The sequence below is a fragment of the Drosophila ananassae genome, chromosome 3R (genome assembly GCF_017639315.1).
Source record: "Drosophila ananassae strain 14024-0371.13 chromosome 3R, ASM1763931v2, whole genome shotgun sequence".
Lineage (NCBI taxonomy): Eukaryota > Metazoa > Arthropoda > Insecta > Diptera > Drosophilidae > Drosophila > Drosophila ananassae.
Window position 1 is genome coordinate 25,082,694 of NC_057930.1, and position 19,698 is coordinate 25,102,391.

At 40.6% G+C, this 19,698-nt stretch overlaps 8 protein-coding genes across 10 annotated transcripts in view; all 8 read left to right on the plus strand.

The window, feature by feature from the left end:
* The window catches only part of LOC6497604, a 36,424-nt gene extending 31,467 nt beyond the window's left edge, over positions 1-4,957 (plus strand). For all 3 annotated transcript variants that reach the window (XM_014906251.3, XM_014906250.3, XM_032451590.2), the window contains exons 5-7: positions 2,821-3,083; positions 3,142-3,265; positions 3,337-4,957. In XM_014906251.3, coding sequence (XP_014761737.1) covers positions 2,821-3,083; positions 3,142-3,265; positions 3,337-3,437 — 488 coding nt within the window. In that variant the 3' untranslated portion in view covers positions 3,438-4,957. The remainder of the gene's footprint in view (positions 1-2,820; positions 3,084-3,141; positions 3,266-3,336) is intronic.
* Positions 4,102-4,957, plus strand: LOC6497605. The gene has a single exon (XM_001961690.4). It carries the CDS (start codon positions 4,486-4,488, stop codon positions 4,858-4,860), a length of 375 nt encoding a protein of 124 aa, XP_001961726.1. The 5' UTR covers positions 4,102-4,485; the 3' UTR covers positions 4,861-4,957.
* A 1,060-nt stretch (positions 4,958-6,017) lies between these two features.
* On the plus strand, positions 6,018-6,731 carry LOC6497606. The gene is made up of 2 exons (XM_001961689.4): positions 6,018-6,178; positions 6,238-6,731. The coding sequence occupies exon 2, from the start codon at positions 6,274-6,276 to the stop codon at positions 6,664-6,666; it is 393 nt and encodes a 130-aa protein (XP_001961725.1). The 5' UTR covers positions 6,018-6,178; positions 6,238-6,273; the 3' UTR covers positions 6,667-6,731.
* Positions 6,732-6,872: 141 nt separating this feature from the next.
* LOC6497607 (putative gustatory receptor 36b) lies at positions 6,873-9,810 on the plus strand. Its single transcript, XM_001961688.4, has 4 exons — positions 6,873-7,251; positions 7,313-8,353; positions 8,407-9,161; positions 9,214-9,810. The coding sequence occupies exons 2-4, from the start codon at positions 8,062-8,064 to the stop codon at positions 9,364-9,366; spliced, it is 1,200 nt and encodes a 399-aa protein (XP_001961724.3). The 5' UTR covers positions 6,873-7,251; positions 7,313-8,061; the 3' UTR covers positions 9,367-9,810.
* Positions 9,549-10,879, plus strand: LOC6497608 (putative gustatory receptor 36a). Its single transcript, XM_032451552.1, has 4 exons — positions 9,549-9,775; positions 9,875-9,996; positions 10,040-10,629; positions 10,856-10,879. The coding sequence occupies exons 1-4, from the start codon at positions 9,549-9,551 to the stop codon at positions 10,877-10,879; spliced, it is 963 nt and encodes a 320-aa protein (XP_032307443.1).
* Positions 10,880-11,338: 459 nt separating this feature from the next.
* LOC123257392 (putative gustatory receptor 36c) lies at positions 11,339-12,407 on the plus strand. Its single transcript, XM_044716230.1, has 2 exons — positions 11,339-11,787; positions 12,368-12,407. The coding sequence occupies exons 1-2, from the start codon at positions 11,339-11,341 to the stop codon at positions 12,405-12,407; spliced, it is 489 nt and encodes a 162-aa protein (XP_044572165.1).
* A 56-nt stretch (positions 12,408-12,463) lies between these two features.
* Positions 12,464-13,880, plus strand: LOC116654916 (putative gustatory receptor 36a). Its single transcript, XM_032451553.2, has 2 exons — positions 12,464-13,554; positions 13,619-13,880. Exons 1-2 carry the CDS (start codon positions 12,472-12,474, stop codon positions 13,769-13,771), a joined length of 1,236 nt encoding a protein of 411 aa, XP_032307444.2. The 5' UTR covers positions 12,464-12,471; the 3' UTR covers positions 13,772-13,880.
* Positions 13,881-13,973: 93 nt separating this feature from the next.
* LOC6497610 (putative gustatory receptor 36a) lies at positions 13,974-15,392 on the plus strand. Its single transcript, XM_001961686.3, has 3 exons — positions 13,974-14,246; positions 14,307-15,061; positions 15,114-15,392. Exons 1-3 carry the CDS (start codon positions 13,979-13,981, stop codon positions 15,264-15,266), a joined length of 1,176 nt encoding a protein of 391 aa, XP_001961722.1. The 5' UTR covers positions 13,974-13,978; the 3' UTR covers positions 15,267-15,392.
* The last annotated feature ends 4,306 nt before the right edge of the window (positions 15,393-19,698 follow it).

The window sequence follows — 19,698 nt, forward strand, 5'->3', positions numbered from 1 at the left end:
CCACAGGCTATCAGAGGGTTAAAAGAGACAGTTTTTTGCGAAAGGATTTGATTGCAAGGCGAATAGGTTGGCAATAAATGCTGACCAAGGATAACACTATATTTTATGGCGGTTCTTCAGGTAAAGATTTAATTTAAGACCGGCCAATATAAAAGGCATTCGATGACCATTTTTAAATTTTAAAAAAAGGTTGTCTTGTTTTTATGCCGATTTGTGGGGAATCGATTAAGGTATTCCAGTTAAGAATCGGATGCGAATTGGCAAAGATATAGCCACCGGCAGGGGTCCTTTAAGGAAATCCAGGAATTCACGATCAGAAAATTCGATCAGAAAAATGTGAAAAAATTTCAAAAAATATTTTGTTCTCAGGTTTTTATGCAGATTTGTGGCAAATCGGCGTACAAATTGATTGAGGTATTCCGCTTGTGAATCGAATGCGAATTGGAAAAGATATAGCCACCGGCAGGGGTCCTTTAAGGAAATCCAGGAATTCACAAGGGGTACCATCAGAAAAAATGTGAAAAAATTTCAAAAATATTTTGTTCTCAGGTTTTGCTGCAGATTTGTGGGGAATCGACGTACAAATTGATTGACGTATTCCGCTTGAGAATCGGACGGGAATTGGCAAAGATATAGCCACCGGTAGGGGTCCTTTATGGAAATCCAGGAATTAACAAGGGGTACGATCAGAAAAATGTGAAAAAATTTCAAAAAATATTTCGTTCTCAGGTTTTGATGCAGATTTGTCGGAAATCGGCGCACAAATTGATTGAGGTATTCTGCTCGAGAATCGGATGCGAATTGGCAAAGATATAGACTTCGCAAGAGGTCATAGTGACGTTAAATTTGAACAAATATGTAAAATATAAAATAAAATAGAGAATTGATATACAAGTCGCTTACATATAAAAATAGTTGGTGTGAGGATGGTCTTCTTAATACATTCTTTTAAATTTCAGAGATTCTTTTCTTCCGATTAAGATTGGAAAAAATTGTAATAGCCTCTGCAAGAGCATAGAGTATAATACAAAATATTTCCTATTTGTTTACAATTTTTTCTTGGGATTCTATTTTTGTGTACCTAGGCGTTAGAAAAGGAAAGAATGAGAAATAGGATATGAAATAATACTTTGAATCTGAAAAAATAGGTTTATCAAAAATGCATTTCATCAAGTTGCATTTTTAGATTACTTCAAGGAAGCCTTTGTGCGTCTCTTTTGCACTCTCCCTCAACGTGCACCCTCCCATTTCTAGTTAGCTAGTAAGCTAGTTGCATGCTGCAAGTAGGGTGGGAAGGGTGGAGAACCAAAGCAAAGTAAACTCCACTTTATAAATTACAAATAAGCAAACGAAGAAGGCAAATCTAATCCAGAAAAAGGGCAAAATGACCGAGAATCCAGTGCCCAACACTCGGAAAAGCTAATAAAGTGAATAAGTATTGTAAACTGTTCTCAGTGTGGCACACATTTTGGGCTGGCTATGAATAAACGGGAATAATTTTTTCAAGTGTATGGACTGGACTCTACTGATTCCATATCCAAGTTCCCATAACCACATGGAAACAAAAGCAAATCCAGCAGAAACACCCTAAGGTGTTCTAAGGGAAATTAATTTTTTGAAAACCATTAAAAATTAATTTTATTTTATGGCACATCCACATGCAGAGGTAAATTCTGTATGATATCCATTCTCTTTCCCTTTTTCTGGTGTGGGCATGAACGAATATTTTTAATGCATACAGAGAATGGCTTGCAGGACGAGGGGCCAAACGATAAAGGGCCATGGGGAAGTGCCTGGAATGGAGTCCTGATGTCGGTGCTGCTCCCAATTGACTTGGTTTTTGTTTTTACACATTCATAGGGAATATTTTAGAGTATGAGGAGAGAATGAGCCCTATTCTATTTCTGTGCTGGTTGGAAAAATAATTACTAGGATATATCTGGCATTACACAAATTACAAGTTTGTTTTCTTTAACTTCCTTCCAATGAAAACAGAAGTAACCTGTGTCTTTCAGGATAACTGAGACATTCCACCTTAAATCATTCATTCCATTAAAGTTTCGTTGTGATACTTCTATTATGGTCCAAAAATAAGCTCGAAAGGGCAGAACCATGAATGAAAACCTGCCCGGAGGTCGTACAGCCCCACCCTCTCTTGAGGGTTTCCGACTCATTCCCATAAATATGCACCCACGGATATGGTACATGTGCCAAAATAAAAACACCCACATGCGCGGGCACACATGGCCAAATAAACTTTGAATAAGCATTTCGTGTTCACAACGAAAGCTGCTTTCTCTCAATGGCTGGCCTTCTTGGACTACACCCTCCACAATGGTTTCCCGACAGACTCACCATAAATCGTTGGACTGTTTGGCCAGCCTCCTCCAGGAAGAAGCCGTCCCGCCTTCCTCCATACTTTAGTTAAGGGGAAGGCAGTGGGCCAAATAAGCGAAGCTGCATATAAAATAATAAAACTGAACCTCTTGGGGGAGGAAAGGCTGTAACGTGGCACAAAATGGCCAGTTAGTTCTCGTCTAGGAAATATTCAATTTCCACGGCTCATTAAAATTAAATAACTAAGCTCGGATGATGGTGGAATAAAGGCATAGCCGTTGTCTGGCTTTATGAATCTGTAGAAAGAGAAACTTTAATTGAAGTATAACAAATCTAGAACACTGTGGCCATAAAAATCATAAATCTGCAAGAGATTCAAATGCTTGAAATTAAAATGAATTAACTACCCCAATTATACAACGTATATCAAAAGAAAAACATAAAACAAATAAATAAAACTAATTATATTGATCATTTTTGCAGTGACTCCCAACCACGGACCGAAAATTACTGGAGGACAGCCCCGATACCAAATTGGAGACACCGTCCGGGTGAACTGCACCTCGTCGCCGTCCAAGCCTGCCTGTCAGCTGAACTGGTTTATCAACGGGGAGCCAGTGCAGAAGATGCATCTGCGGCACTTTGACAAGATTGTGGTTAATCGCGATGGACTGGAGATGTCCCGACTGGGTTTGGAATTTCGGGTGCGAGGCTATCACTTTAAACATGGCGATATGAAGCTAAAAGTATATCTTAGAACCTCCTTTCCCTTTATGAAAAATACTAATGCTATTTTGTTTATAGTGCGTGGCCAAGATCAGTTCCCTGTATCTGCAGAGCAATGAGGAGAGCGTGGAGAGCGATCGTCAGCAGCGGGCACCGGCTCTGGAATCTCGGGAAACTGTAGCAGCCAAGTCTAGCACGATTGGTATACAAAAATTATGATAATAAGACTAACTATACCCCTTAGAACATCTACTCACCACAATTGTCTTCCAGGCGCCGCTACTTCGATGGAGTCTTCTCAACTCGTTTCAATTCTGTCTCCCATCTTTGTGCTGCTGTTGTTGCACATCTGGACCGGGCCCAGGAATAGTTAACTATCTTGCGAATAAGAACCACGAAAAAAATCACTTTAAGCTAAGAGCCGTTTGAAAAAGCAGACATATCCTATGCCAAAATCTATGAGACATAAACCAAAGAGAACACTTTAAATTCCGACTTTGGTTAAATTCAAAAATCAATCGATGTGTGTGCGTGTGCATAAAAGGGGGCGTATTCCCCAAATAAAATATCAAAATGGTAACTACTCAACGCGAGCATTTAAGCAGAGGCTAAGAATTGTACATATTTATCCGTAATCCTAGGAAATTATTACTAGTGTTAAGCATACCGTTGATTAGGCAAAACATTCGTTGATCTTTTGTGATATTTTCTGTATTTTGAAGCAAAGGGAAAGTAAAAAGTAGACACCATCTGGATCTTGTTTCGTTGGCCCCCCACTTGTCCATTCATTTTAAATAAACCCCAACTTCCGGTCATATCAAAAAGAGTATAAGCATTTCGATTTCGATTGTATAAATACATATTAGCTCTTCGACTTAAATATGAAAGAATCTAAGCCTAATCCAAGCAAACGTTGCTTAACTCTATAGTATTGCTAAGCTAAGAACCTAAGTGTACGAAAGTTGTAAAGACTCGAGGAAATCTTAACCGAAGAAGGACGTTAGTAAAATAATAATGACAAAATATCATTCACATTGTAAGCTATGCTAGGTTAAGGCATTAAACTAACTTTAAATTCGCATTTCAAAAATTCCTCAAAGAGAAAGATCGCATGTAAGGTTATTCGACTAGAAAAATGTAAATACTCAAAAATAAAGCCAAGGTTTACATAAGTTAAAAACTTTGAATTTTGGCCAATGTCTCGATGTGAAGGATAAATACTTAATGTGTGTATGGGATAATACTCAAAGCCCAGTCGATTAATGCCAAGCTCCGAGAATATTGATGAGAAACAATTAATTAGCATAACCTCCGAAAAATACTTTACAAAATGTAGTTGACTTTTTCAATTCCCTCAGTTACAATTTGAGTTCAAACAATTACACAAAGAAACTTAAAAAGTTAAAAAAAAATATTTAAAGCATGAAAGGTTACGAGGAGGTGATCTTCACCGACCAGCTGTTGCACCACCGATGTGTGGGCCAACAGATCCAGGCAACTCGAGAAGCCTGGGAAAGAAACTGTGCGTGGTTTCCAGTTGCTCAAAGGAAAATGTATGCCAGGTACCCGGAGATCTATGAAGAGTGTTTGGAAAAGTACGGCAACGATCACTTTGAGTACTATGCGAACCGGATTCGGATGAGAGGCCAGTACCGGGTCAAAACCAAATCGTACTTGGAGCGACAGCTTAAGGAATCGGAGATATCGATGGACCACATAAAAGACTACGTGGTTTCCCCTACGACGAACGGGGAATACGGCAGTATCCTGCCTATGAAGCTCTTCTATTGCTTATAGACCTTTATGTGGTCTATCGGTAGCTTCGAATCCTTTCACTGTCGAATCAAACTGCAACTTCATGCAATAAATCCAGGTTCTCCTGGGGTATTCAGTATCTTTGCGTGTTTCGTACTCATTTCTGAGGAAATTTTAGAGTCAAGATGCTAATTTATTTGTACAAAGTTTAGTAAAATTCTCGTCATTAGTACAGTAAACGCTATAAAAGCCTTTTCGGGCTGAGTCACCTCGACTCGTCCCTTTTAAATGTAACCATGCATGATACTAATCCTTTGGCTTATGCTAATTTTCTCAGAATGAGTCAGGCCCTGTGAGGTCCAGGTCCAACACCCCTTATCCGACCTATTGAGCTGTTTATGGCAAAACGAAAACAGAAGGAGATGGTGAAAATTGTAAGAGACATGCTATAGGAAAAATGCGCAACAAACCGCAACTGAATGCATTCAAGTCCAAACAGAGTTGGCAACAAACAAACAAAAGACCGAAAGCAGTTCATGACTCATGCGAGGGGGTGGCAGGGGCCTTGCATGTCTCTCGGGCTCACCTGGGCGTGAGAAATGCAATCCATTGGGCCCGGCTCATTTGCATACAAAGCCATTCGATTGTGGGCCAACGCCAAGAGCCGGACAAATGGCCAACACTTGGGCTCTGGGTCTTGGCCGAATTTATCTCGGACATGTCTCTGATAGCTGGTGGTCAGCTTGGCATTGATCGACTGCTGGGAGGAGCGCTTTGCCCTCAAACTTAGCCAAACTGAATGTTTTTTGTACATAGCCAGCGGTGTTTGAACTCACACTTACTTAGGATCTAAGCAGGACACCCATGGCAACTCTCTAAGCATAATCTCCATTCGAATCTAAGCAAATCTTGTGCGTGTTGTAAATTAAAGTATGTCACTAAACGAAAAGTTAAACTCAAAGGTTCAACGAGATCTAACAAGTGGCGGAAACAAGTATGTGGAGCCCCTTGTAGGCTAATAGCTAATTCAAGAAACTAAACCTTCCTTCATTAATCTTCATCGAGAAACTGTTATCCATTCATTCTACATTTATTTCTTTTTTTTACTAATCAAATGTTTTAAAAAAGAATAACAAAAATGAATTAGTTTGTACAACTGAACATGAAAATGATAAATAAACTAAGTGGAAAATAAAAACCAAGCCGAGTGTTTGTTTCAAAAAGGGTTATAGTTTGAAGAATCTGAAAAGCAGGCTAGATAATCATGTCGTTAGTACTTTTATTAAAGTAAGCCGAGTCAGTTGGACTCTCAAAAAACACAAAAAATTCAAAACGTAAAAATTACATAAAAACTTAAAAAGTAATGAAATTTCCACGATTTTTATAAAAGCCCTCGTTAATCACCTTTCTTTGATTCAGATTTATATCCCCCGTTGAGTGTTCAAAAAAATAAAAATGAAGGTGTACGATGAGGTGGTTTTTATGGACCAGCTTTTGCACTACCGCTGCGTGGCCAGTCAGATCGAGGAGACTCGACAAACATGGCAGAAGCGGAGCTCATGGTTCCCGGCCGCCCAACGGGAGCACTACTCCCGGTATGCAGAAATCTATAACGAGAGCATAGAGCAGTACGGGGCTGATCGGTTCAAGTTTTACTCAAAAAGAAATCGATTGAACGGCCAATTCAAGGCATCCAAAATAGGCAAGGAAGATTCGGAAGTCAAGGATCGGTTGATACCCATGGATCACCTGAAGGGCTACAGGGTTCCGCTTACCACTAACGCTACGTATGGTCGCGTCAAGCCATCGGCCCTCTTCTATTGCTTCGCAAAACAAGTTTCGATTTAGAATTTTAGTTTGTTGGGGAATAAGCCAAAGACAAATAAATCTTCTTCGTTAAGTGTCCAAATCCATGGATATTGTGGATGTTCTTCGAGTTCTACCCTTCATTTAAATGCCACAACAATACATATATAAAAACGAATTGCGGAAGCATTTAGGCATTTAACGATTCGTTGACAGTAAAAACTACATTAAACGATGGAGTATCCGCTGAAATGGCCTCACAAGCGGAGTCTGGGGTTGGGCCACCCATGTTTTAAATTAATTTTATATACAATACATATTGCCCCATAATACGCCCCCAGGACGGCACTTTGGCGGAACTGCCGAGCAGTGGGCTCGTAAATTGGTAATGTTTGTAAGCCCTGTTTTATGGGTCGGCAATGGCCCAGTCTGTTTACCATAATTACCTGTTTATAATTAATTAAAATGCAATAAGCGTAAATTTGATAAAAGTGCCATGCACATGCTTACGCGGCAGCGATAATTTCGTACATAAAGCCCGACTCCGATTCCATCATCCAGTTTCAGCAGTTTTAATAAATGGAATACCTTTGTTCATAGGTGGACAACAACTAATGAAATATTTCGGTAAATAAATCTTAATACCTCTATCGAATATTTTTATTAAAATAATCCACAAATATTTCAGAGTGTAGTTATGACTACCTGGCGCGAGATGGAAATAAATTGATCAACTAAATTACAATCGAATAGATAAAGCGCAATAATGCGCGGCCGGATAAATGCATAAATTATTCAATGCCCCGGCGGAGAAGGAGTAGCCCTTAACCCCTTCCGGTCCAAAGAGTTGCGGGGGCAACCGCGTGAAATTGCTGCATAAACACATTGGTTAATGCAATAAACCAGCAGTTGGGATTTCGGTGTGTTTGTGTTGTTTTTCGCCCCGTCCGAGCCACGCTTATTGACCATGAATAACTAACGGAAATGCAACACGAACTGTGGTTACTCCGCCCTTGCCCCGTGTCCACGACACGTGCCCCAAATGCTTCCACCCTCAATCGATGATTCATAGAGGGGTTCTGCACAAGTGAAGGTTGATATGTGTGAAGTTTAATTGCGGCGACATTTTGATTTACGACTTCAAAGGGGAAATCTAAATGACTCAACCCGCACTTGGGGTTGTCTTTTGCAATAATTGTTTCAGCCATTTCGCTCACTAATAGGCCAAGAAAACAATATTGTACATTCCAACTGACAAACCTTCCATTTTTTTCGGTGTACTTCTGGCCCACAAATAGATTTTCTATAAACCGCTATCCTTTGTTACATTACACCTAGTTGGTTTGTAAAATCATCAATCTAATCGAGAATCTTACGGTATGGTATCAAGACATTAGGATCTTTTCGGCTCACCTGGCGCACCAGGAAGTAACTTCCATGGATTTCTTTTTCAGTTTCGCAGAATGGACGAATGGGTCAACTGGTTCTTGTGGTCGGCTAGTCTCTATGCACATCGTAGGCCTGAGTAACTTTGACTTCGACTTGAGAACGGGTCGAGTCTACACGACTACAAGGAGTACCCTTCTTGCCATCCTGTCCAATATCCTTTTGGTTGTGCTCCTGGTTGTATACTTTACTTTACGAAAGGATTTAACTACTACCCTTGCGACAGCCACTAAACTACAAGAATATGTTTTTATTGTCACGACAGGACTGCAAATAATGGCCGGTAAATAAGAATCATTTATGTCGCACTCTGATCATCGCAAGACTTCGTTTCAGGACTGCTGACTATCGTGAACAGGTGGCGGCAACGCCGGAAAATGATGCGCCTTGTCAGGTGCGTGATCCGCGTATATCGAGCCAAGCCGCAGGTGAAAAGAATGGTCCGATGGGCGGTTCTTTTGAAGATAGTCGTTACAATTGTCACCCATTCCTCGCTATTGGAACTCGCGGCAAATGCCTCCCAGTATGTTGGCCCTAAGCAGATGTTGGGCCTTGGACTGCAATTCGTGACCATGACAATTATGAATTTGGCCATATCCCAACATTTTCTGATTATGTTGCTTGTTCGGGCCAACTATCGCCTTCTGAACAGGGAGCTTCGACAAATGATCGACGAGTGCAAGCACCTGAGCTATTACTCCCCTCGCAACGGGGTCTTTATGACCAAATGCTGCTTCATAGCCGATCAATTGGACAACCTAGGCAGAATTCGCAGCCATCTACACTCCATTGTCACCCAATTGCAAGAGGTCTTTGGCCTTCAGGCCCTCATGGTCTACACGGAATACTATATAACGACAATAGGTGTAAGCTATTTCCTCTTCAGTATGTACAAGTACGGAGACACGAACCTTCGAGTGACAACCTTGTCGCGAATTCTGGTATTTATTTGGATGGCTTCCTACTACCTAGACGCCCTGATGAACCTTGCCATTATCCTCCAAGTCCAAGGAGATGAACAGAAGATGAGTAGAATTCTGGCGGAACGTACCCTGTTTGCCCCTGGACTGGATGTGCGCCTGGAGGAATCTGTAAGTAATATTATCAGCTTCCAGCCCTATTTCTTCACATCTTCTTCTCTAGTTCGAGAATACTCAGATCCAGCTAGTTCGAAACCCATTAAAAATGAACGTGATGCATCTATTTCCCACCAACTACAGTAATACCACAGCCATGATATCGTCGGTATTTATGAACTCAATATACCTTATTCAGTACGATATGGCAAACTTTTAGGATTGTTACTTCGAAAATAAAGGTTAGGATACAGTGGGCGCTACCTAGAACAGTATACCTAAGTATGGGAGATTATTGCTTGCCCAAAAATCAATCAATCCAGGATAAGATCAGGAGCTAGTCACCCAATAAATTAATTACATGCGTTTGCCAACCATGACAATGCTGGTCATTTTTTCAAAATGTTCGACTGGGACGGTTGGCTACTGAAGGTGGTCTACTACTACGGGTTTCTGGCCGGAATCTCCAACTTTGAAGTGGATTGGAGAAAGTGTCGTGTCTTTAAAACAAAAAGGAGTACCATCTTTGCCGTTTTTCACAATGCACTGGCCTTGGTTCTAGTGATTTTCTATTGGAGAGGTCATGAAAGCTATAACGTGCTCTTTGGCAGAGCAAACAAGCTGCACGAGTATGTTGTCGTCATAATGTCCGGACTTAGACTGTCATCTGGTAAAAATATTAAGGAGTTCAGCAGATGAGCATTAATCCTCAAAGATTTTCTTGTTAGGGCTCCTAACTATGGTGACGAGGTGGAGGCGACGTCGTCCTCTGATGAGGATAATGAGGAGGTTGTTCCGCCTCTACTTGGCCAAGCCACAAGTCAAGAGGATGTCACGTCGGTTGATACTTGTAAAGTTTCTTAATGTTTCCATAAGCGATTGTTTGCAAATAGCACTCGGACTGAACGCCGTTCAACGTATTGGCTCTGACTTGATCCTGGGCTTGGTTCTGCAGTTCTGTATGGTAGCCTGTATGACTTTAGCCATTAGCCAGTATTATCTAGTCATGCTATTCATTCGGACGCAATACGAAATGCTCAACTCGGAATTACGAGGCTTGATCGAAGAGACTAAGGCATTAAGCCATCGGCCACGCCGCAATGGAGTTTTCATGACCAAGTGTTGTGAGCTGTCGGATCGATTGGATGACATTGCCCAACAGCAGGACGAGATCCAGTCCATTGTTGCTAGCTTGGGAGGGGCGTTCGGCACTCAGGGACTGTTGGTTTACACTGCCTACTATTTGTCAGTGGTCTCCACCGCCTATCTGAGCTACAGCCTCGCGAAAAACGGCATCGAAAATCTGGGTATGACATTCGGCAGTTTGGCGGTGTCGTTGACTTGGTGCTTTTTCTATTACACGGATGCCTTAAGGAACCTGTTTGTCGTCCTAAGTATTCAAAATGAGCACAGGACCCTGATTCGTATCATGGAAGAGCGAACTGTTTTTCCTCCGGGCCTAGATATCCGGCTGGAGCTATCGGTAAGAGGTCTAATCTCTGCGGCCCTATTATTACCCTTTTGCTTTTTCAGTTTGAAAGCTTTCAATTCCAGCTGATTCGGAACCCTTTCACTATGAGCGTCATGAATATTTTTCCCATTGATCACAACTTTGCCACCTCAATGTTTGCATCAGTATTTATGAATTCAATATATCTTATTCAATACGATATGGCAAACTTTTAAAAATTATAACTCTGGGAATAAAGAGCGAAGCCGAAGTACGCAGATAGCGCTCTTCTATAAATCAACTTTATCAGGGAGACCTTTGCATTTCACCCATTAAATTAGTTAAATGTGTCTGCTGGTCATTTCAACGAAATGTTCGACTGGGACGGTTATTTATTGAAGTTAGTATACTTCTACGGGTTTCTGGTTGGAGTATCCAACTTTGAAATCGATTGGAGTGCGTGTCGCGTCTTCAAATCTAAGAGGAGTACCATCTTTGCCGCCACACACAATGTTCTTGCCCTAATTCTTCTGATCTACTATCCGAAAGTTATCATCAAATTTGGTTCGTTTTTTGTCGAACGAAACAGCCTTCACATGATTGTAATTTTTCTTATGTCCGGATTAATAATAGCTTCTGGTAAGTAATATACCAATTTTATTTCTGTTTATGAAGAATTTCTATTTTAGGACTAATTACTATACTTAATCGGTGGAGACGGCGTCGTCAACTTATGAGGATAATGAGGGCTCTGTTCCGCGTCTACTTGGTCAAGCCACAGATTATAAGGATGTCCCACAGGGCGATACTTCTTAAGTTTTTGAATGTTTTACTAACCGATGGTCTTCAAATATCACTGGGAGTCATCGTGGGTCTCAAAGGATCGGGAGACTTTTTAGGGATCATTATGCAGTTCTTTATGTCAGCTGTTATGACCGTATCCATTAGCCAGTATTATCTAGTAATGCTATTTATTCGGACGCAATACCTCATGCTCAACTCGGAGCTACGAGGTTTGATCGAGGAGACCCGAGCACTGAGCTACCGCCCACGTCGCAATGGAGTTATGACTAAGTGTTGCGAGCTGTCGGATCGATTGGACGACATTGCCCAACAGCAGGCCGAGATCCAGTCACTTGTGATCAGCACGGAAAATGCATTTGGAGTGCAGGGACTATTTATGTACATTGGGTACTATTTTTACTCCATCTTTACTATTTATTTGACCTACATTCTGTCAAAGCACGGCACTCAGCATGGCAGTATTAATTTACACTTGGTTCTTTTTCTACTACGCGGATGTCTTACGAAACTTGTTGGTCATCCTGAGTATTCAAAATGAGCACAGAACCTTGATTCGTATCTTAGAAGAGCGAACTGTTTTTTCTCCAGGCCTAGACATTCGGCTTGAACAATCGGTACGAGGTCTAATTTCTGCAATTCCCTTGTAATTATTCCTCTGTTATTTCAGTTTGAAAACTTTCAATTCCAGCTGATTCGGAACCCTTTAAAAATGTTCGTCATGAATATGTTTCCCATCGATCACAGCTCTACCACAGCAATGTTTGCATCATTTTTAACGAACTCCATTTATCTTATACAATACGATATGGAAAAATTTTAAAGCGCTTTATTTACGACTCACAAAGCACATTTATTTAATTATTATATGGGAAAGGGCTTTGTCAGCTACTGGTAAGTGCTAGGGGTCAGCTCGTTCATTTGAAGCCCCTGGACATTAATGCAATCTAATCGTATCATCTCCGTCCAGAATTAGGCCAATATCTGCCGACTACATGACTACAATTTAATTACCCCTGACTGACAAGCACCCTTGTGGACATTGTGGTTGAACAAGGATGTCATTTTATCGAAATGTCTGACTGGGTCGGTTGGTTGCTAAAGGGTCTGTACTACTATGGATTTTTAATCGGCGTCTCTAACTTCGAAGTTAATTGGAATACGGGTCGCGTTCACACAACTTCAAGAAGTACGACTCTAGCAGCTTTCAGGAATATTCTGACAATGATGCTATTGCTTGTGTATTTGATTGGCAACACCCACTTGAACATCATCTCTAAAAAGGCAAATAAATTACACGAGCATGTGGTTCATGTGATGGCAGTGCTGAGATCGATTGCTGGTATGAACTTGTGTCAAGCTCAAAAAGTGCAATCGAAAAATATATTTTTCTTGTTATTAGGATTTACTGTTATACTCTATAGATGGCGCCAACGCACCAAACTGATGCTTCTGGTGAGGATGTTGTTCCGACTTTTCCGGCACAGGCCACTAACGATGAGGAAGTCTCGCTGGCTGATTTTCAGCAGGGTCCTTACAGTTTGCATATCCGACGTTCTTCAAGTTGTCCTCACCCTGCAGAGCTTGAATCACCTCGGGTCCAGGCAGATGGTAGGAATGACCTTCCAGTTCTTCATGGCGGCCCTTACGAGTTTCGCCATAACCCAGCATTATCTGGTAATGCTGTTTGTGCGCCTTCAGTACCAGATTCCCAACTCCGAGCTGCAGAAGCTGATTGAGGAGAGTCGCTGGCTGAGCTACCATTCCCCCCGCAATGGAGTGTTCATGACCAGGTGCTGCTACCTGGCAGACCAACTGGAGGATATTGGCAACTGGCAGGACCAGATCCAGTCGATTGTGACGTTTCTGGGAGAGGTGTTTGGTGTGCAGGGACTTCTGGGCTACACTGGAACCTATATTAACACAGTGGGAACCATTTACCTCATCTACAGCCTCTACAAGTACGGATCCGAGGCTTTGGGACTGCCAATGAAGTCCGTAATATTGTTGTTTATTTGGTGCACCTTTGATTACCTCAATGCCCTCAGGAGCCATATCCTTATGCTAAGTATTTTGGACGAGCATCAGAAGACCAAGCGCCTCTTAGAGGAGTGCCCCGTGTTTGCTTCAGGCTTGGACGTTCGACTAGAACAATCGGTAGGATACTTTTCTTACTGTAGATTAACTAAACACTAACTAAAAACACTAATTGCTCTTCCAGTTTGAAATCTTTCAGCTCCAGCTTATTCGGAATCCGTTGGAAATGAACGTATTGCATGTGTTTCCCATAAGTCATACGTTCACCACAGCCATGTTCGGATCTTTAGCAATGAATACAATATACCTTATACAATACGATATGGAACATTTTTAACTATATGATAGAAAATCAGTATGCCCTTGACGCTCGGAATACAAATAGTCTACTACCCTAATGTCGATTGTTTATTTTAAGCTTCTAGAATCTATAATCTAGATATAAAGCCAATATATTTATGTAATCTCCATAAATGATCAAAACAAGGGCTACTACTTCCGTAACAGTTAATGATTCCGGCCAAGCACACATTAGTTTAGAAAAATGTTTGACTGGGTCGGTTGCCTGCTTAGAATGGTCTACGTCTATGGATTTGTAATCGGAGTTTCCAACTTCGAAATCGACTGGAGGGCTGGGCGAGTCTTTAGGTCTATTAGAAGTACAGCTTATGCAGCTTTGATCAACATTTTGATAGTGGTGACTATGAGTTTTCAAGTGGCAACTGACACCAACTTGAATGTGATGTTTGGGAATGCGAACAAGCTTCACGAGTATGTGGTTGTTGTGATGTCGGTGCTAAGAATTATTGCTGGTGGGTTTTTAAAAAAATGGCATTTCCATGAAAATATTAATGGTAGTTTTCCTATTACAGGACTTACTGTGCTACTGATCAGATGGACCCAGCGCTGCAAGGTGATGAAGCTTGTAAGGATACTGATTCGACTCTATTTTGACAAGCCGCAGATTAAGAGAATTTCCCGCTGGGCGATTCTAGCCAAAATTATGACTGTTACTTCTAAAGACTTTCTTCAAGTAGCACTATCTTTGGAAGTCTTGGGTCGCCTTGGGGGCAGACAGGCCATGGGAATGTATATGCAGTTCGGGATGGCGGCCCTCATGAGTTACGCCTTGTCCCAACATTATCTGGTAATGCTCTTCGTCAGAGTGGAATACCAGATACTCAACTCTGAGCTGGAACAGGTGATTGAGGAGAGCTGCTGGTTAAGCTACCATTCCCCGCGCAATGGAGTTTTCATGACCAGGTGCTGCTACCTGGCAGACCGATTGGAGGACATTGGCAAGAGGCAGGACGAGGTGCAATCAATTGTGACGTATCTGGGAGAGGTGTTTGGTGTTCAGGGACTACTAACTTTCACCGAAAACTATATAAGCTCAGTGGGCAACACCTATCTCATCTTTAGTCTCTTTAAATACGGTCGCGAGCGATTGGGGATGCCATTGAACGCCGTCATTTTATCAGCTTGTTGGTTTTTTTTCCATTACCTCGATGCCTTCAGGAGCCATTTAATCATGTTGAGTATTTTGGACGAGCATCGGAGGATGGCAAGTCTTTTGCAGGAGCGCAGTGTGTTTGCTCAGGGACTGGACGTACGACTAGAGCAAACGGTGGGTTATTTGGCTTATTGAGAAATAATGAGTTTTAACTTTTGTCTTACAGTTTGAAACTTACCTATTTCAGCTGGCCAGGAATCCGTTGAAAATGCATGTAATGCATATGTTTCCCATAAGTCATTCGTTCACCACAGCTATGTTTGGATCCATAGCTATGAACTCCATATATCTTATTCAATATGATATGCAATATTTTTAACTTTAAGTGAAAAGTTTTGTGAAGAATTTCGAATCATATTAAAACATAATGAAATAATGAACAAACTAATTCTGTTTTCTAGAGAAAGAAATGACCATCTATGGAGGCAACGCTAATACGCATTAAGCTTAATGCGACCAAATAGCTGAGGCATTACTCTTATTGATTATGCCCCCCCTTCCCAAATAGCATATGCTACCTGAAAATCATTCCACTCACCATAGTCGTTTTAGTTACTCATCTCCAGGGAAAGGACAAGCATGGCAGGTGCAACGATGATAGAACGGGGTCTAAACGTCAGTTTAAGGACTAAAAATAGCAAGAAGCAGCGGCCCATGATGCGGATTTTGGTTTTATGCATCTGCTGGACCACGTATCTCCTCTACCGCGGATGTGTAATGGGAAAAATAAAGTACGATTCGCAGAAGAAAAGATTGATCACCCATCCTCGAAATCCATATACCCGACTTATAGCATTTTTGCTTCAATTATGTTTTGCGTGTTACGATTTCTTTGGGTTTGTGTACATTTCTATGGCCATTATTCCCATACTGTACTACAGGAATTCAGAACTGGCACCCCACAAGTTTTTGGAAAGTCTGATAATTTCGATTGCAATGCTGTTGTTTCTTTCAAAAACGATGCGCCTCATTTGTTGGCTGAGAAGTTTGGAATGGAATCAATACATGGTTCAAGTTACCAATGAAGTGATCAGTCTGACGAGCTCTATGGAAAGCTCTATGGAACCGCTTTCCTGGGAGTGTAGTTACTTTATTATATTTTTCGTGAGCCTGTTTCCAATGATTTTCTTGGAAATATACAATTACCTGACGGGTTCTTTGTATTTATGTGCTTTAAGCACCATGTTGGTGCAGATTATCTACAACGCCTATGCTGTATATCAAATACTGCTCCTGTCATGGATCGAAACATTAAATAGCTTCCTAAAGGTTTGTGCTTTACAATATTAAAATATATTTGTGTCATTTTTTAACCCTATATTGTGTCCTATATTTTGTATTGCAAGAACCATTATCATCCAAGATTAAGTTGTTCTATTCAGCGTCAGACTCTGAAGCTTTTCGAGCTGCGTCGAGTTTTCTCAAGAATCAGCAATATCCACAAAAATATCGAACAGCTCTGGCTACCAGTCTCCAGAATGCTCTTCTCCGATATTGTCCTATTATCATTTTATTGGGGGAAAATCATCCAATGCGTTCTTTACGACCATAGTCAAGATGCGAGAAGTAAATGGCCGTTTCTCCTAGGAAACTGCTTGGGCATTTCCTTAGTTCCCTTGATAAGGATTATTTTTGTATCTATTTGCACCGATCGCCTAGCTCAACTGCAAAGCATATTGCGATTGAATCTTCTCAGAATCGATCTGAGCGAATCTGACAACCATAAACACAACACCTGTGCAACTAGGAAGCTTAGAGGTCTGGTGAGTACTTCTTTTATAACGTGGGCTTATTTTAGTCAATATTTCCCTTCAGAATACTTTTTTGGATTTACAATTGCCTGGAGACAGTCTGAGGAACAACATTGTAAATGTACATCATGCGTGTGGATGTCACTTCTTCATGGAGTTCGTTTTCTGCGTAATGTTAAATGCATTGAGCATTGTACAATACTCTTTTGGCGTCAAAAACATGGTCTCTTTTATATCCTAGGCGTCTGCTTTTGTAATTATATGCTATTTCGCGGATTCGTGATCGGGCCGATAAAGTACGACCGTCGCAGAAAAAGGATGATTACCGAGCCTCGAAATCCGTGGGTTACAAAAATTTATTGACTTAAAAATTGGTATTGTTCTTATAGACTCGTTTGGATTAAAATATGCATTTGTTGCTCTCGTTCCGATGGGGGTCTTAAAATTCGATTTATCATTCGTAAAAATTATCAATTATTTTCCATTTACAATTATGATGTATTTGTTTTTTTGTGAAAAGTATTTGCTTCATTTTATGGACGAGGAGCAAAATAAGGAACCAATCATTTGTTCGACTTGAAAACAAAGTGATCGAGTTAAATATCGCCATTGATCTTTTTATGGGACCGCTATCTCTGGAAGGAAACAACTTTTTGTGAATATACTTGAAGTAGCCTATAACCTGGGAAGGCCCCTGATCTTTTAAGAAACTTAAACTTAACCTAAACTTTAAGAAAAAAACTGAAAGTATTTATTAAATGAATAATTAAATAATACCCACTTTTTTAAAACGTAAGAAACAACGGAAATTCATATTTTCTCCCTCTACAGAGCTTTATGGTCTCTCACTTGATCTATTAATATTTTCATGTTACCACCATTTAAGCGTCGCTGGGTATTCGGACTAGTGGGTTAATTGGCTTATTAAGTAATATTGAGTGTTTCCGCTTTGAAACATATCAGTTTCAGCTGGCCAGGAATCCGTTGAAAATGCATGTAATGCATATGTTTCCCATATGTCATTCGTTCACCACAGCCATGTTTGGATCCATAGCTATGAACTCCATATACATATCTCATTCAATATGATATGCCATATTTTTAGCTGAAGGTGTTAAGTTTTTGTGAAGAATTTCAAATAATATCTAAACACAAAATATAATAAAATAATGAACAAACTAATTCTGTTTTCTAGAGGAGGAAATGACAATATATGGAGGCAATGCTAATATGCATTAAGCATAACACGAGCAAATGGCTACGGCATAACTCTTATTGATTATGCCACCCCTTCCCAAATAGCATATGCTACCTGAATATCATTCCACTCACCATAGTCGTTTTAGTAACTCATCCCCAGGAAAAGGGCAAGCATATTATGTGATACGATGATAGAGCGGGGTCTAAACGTCAGTTTAAGGACTAAAAGTAGCAATAAGCAGCGGTCAATGATGCGGTTGTTTGTGTTATGCATCTGCTGGACCACATATCTGCTCTACCGCGGATTTGTAATGGGAAAAATAAAGTACGATTCGCAGCAGAAAAGGATGATCACCCATCCACGGAATCCGTATACCCGACTTATAGCATTTTTGCTTCAATTATGTTTTGCGTGTTACGATCTCTTTGGGTTTGTGTACATTTCTATGGCCATTATTCCCATACTGTACTACAGGAATTCGGAAGTGGCACCCCACAAGTTTTTGGAAGTTCTGATAATTTCGATTGCAACGGTGTTGCATCTTTTAAAGACATTACGCCTCATTTTTTGGCTGAGGAGTTTGGAGTGGAATGAATACATGGTTCAAGTTACCAATGAAGTGATCAGTTTGACGACCTCGGTGGAACGCTCTATGGGACCACTTTCCTGGGAATGCAGTTACTTTATTATCTTTTTCGTGATCCTTTTCCCAATGATAGTCTTGGAAATGTTCAATTACGTGACATGTTCTATGCGTTTATTTGCCATAAGCACCATTTTGCTGCAGATTATCTACAACGCCTTTGCTGTCTATCAAATCCTGCTTCTGTCGTGGATCGCAACGTTAAATAGCTTCGTAAAGGTTTGTACTTTACAATATAAGAAGATTTTTATGTCACTTTTAACCATATATTTTGTATTGCAAGGACTATAATCATCCAAGATTAGGTCGTTCTATTCAGCGTCAGAAACTGAAGCTTTTCGAGCTGCTTCGAGTTTACTCAAGAATCAGCAATGTCCACAAGAATATCGAAAATATCTGGCTACCAGTCACCAGAATACTTTTCTCCGATATTGTCCTATTATCCTGCTTCTGGGCGACTATCATCCAATGCGCCATTTACGACCATAGTCAGGATGCGAGAAGTAAATGGCCGTTTCTCATAGGGAAGTACTTGGGCATTTCCTTAGTTCCGTTGATAAGGATTATGTTTGTTTCTATTTGCAACGATCGTCTAGCTCAACTGCAAAGGACATTACGATTGAATCTCCTCAGAATCGATCTGAGCGCATCAGACAACCATAAACAGAACACCTGTGCAACTAGGAAGCTTAGAGGTCTGGTGAGTACTTATTTTATAACCTTGGCTTATTTTAGTCAATGTTTTCTTTCAGAATACTTGTTTGGATTTACAATTGCCTGGGGAAAGTCTGAGGAACAACATTGTAAGTGTGCATCATGTGTGTGTGTCATGTGTGTTATAGAACCAACGTGTATTTATTAAAGATATGCATACCATAGATAGGTTACCAATTTCCCAAAGTACAAAAGGAATGGAATCAATTAACTGAACTTTAGCCTGTATCACGGATTCGTGATCGGGCAGATAAAGTACGACCGTCGCAGAAAAAAAATGATATGCGAGCCTCGAAATCCGTGGGTTACAAAAGTTGCTTGTCTCTTAAATATTGAAATTGCTTATATGGAAAAGTTTGGATTTAAATTTGCATTTGTTGCTTTAGTTCCGATGTTGGTCTTGAAATTCGATTTAACATTCGTAAAGATAATCAATTATTTT

Coding starts and splice junctions, on each gene's coding strand:
- LOC6497605 (XM_001961690.4), top strand. CDS start 4,486: ATGAAAGGTTACGAGGAGGTGATCTTCACCGACCAGCTGTTGCACCAC.
- LOC6497606 (XM_001961689.4), top strand. CDS start 6,274: ATGAAGGTGTACGATGAGGTGGTTTTTATGGACCAGCTTTTGCACTAC.
- LOC6497607 (XM_001961688.4), top strand. CDS start 8,062: ATGGATTTCTTTTTCAGTTTCGCAGAATGGACGAATGGGTCAACTGGT. Junction 8,354..8,406: donor AGGACTGCAAATAATGGCCG/GTAAATAAGAAT, acceptor ACTTCGTTTCAG/GACTGCTGACTATCGTGAAC. Junction 9,162..9,213: donor ATGTGCGCCTGGAGGAATCT/GTAAGTAATATT, acceptor CTTCTTCTCTAG/TTCGAGAATACTCAGATCCA.
- LOC6497608 (XM_032451552.1), top strand. CDS start 9,549: ATGTTCGACTGGGACGGTTGGCTACTGAAGGTGGTCTACTACTACGGG. Junction 9,997..10,039: donor TGTCACGTCGGTTGATACTT/GTAAAGTTTCTT, acceptor GTTTGCAAATAG/CACTCGGACTGAACGCCGTT. Junction 10,630..10,855: donor ATATCCGGCTGGAGCTATCG/GTAAGAGGTCTA, acceptor CTGGGAATAAAG/AGCGAAGCCGAAGTACGCAG.
- LOC123257392 (XM_044716230.1), top strand. CDS start 11,339: ATGAGGGCTCTGTTCCGCGTCTACTTGGTCAAGCCACAGATTATAAGG. Junction 11,788..12,367: donor GGACTATTTATGTACATTGG/GTACTATTTTTA, acceptor ATCTCCGTCCAG/AATTAGGCCAATATCTGCCG.
- LOC116654916 (XM_032451553.2), top strand. CDS start 12,472: ATGTCTGACTGGGTCGGTTGGTTGCTAAAGGGTCTGTACTACTATGGA. Junction 13,555..13,618: donor ACGTTCGACTAGAACAATCG/GTAGGATACTTT, acceptor TTGCTCTTCCAG/TTTGAAATCTTTCAGCTCCA.
- LOC6497610 (XM_001961686.3), top strand. CDS start 13,979: ATGTTTGACTGGGTCGGTTGCCTGCTTAGAATGGTCTACGTCTATGGA. Junction 14,247..14,306: donor GGTGCTAAGAATTATTGCTG/GTGGGTTTTTAA, acceptor TTCCTATTACAG/GACTTACTGTGCTACTGATC. Junction 15,062..15,113: donor ACGTACGACTAGAGCAAACG/GTGGGTTATTTG, acceptor TTTGTCTTACAG/TTTGAAACTTACCTATTTCA.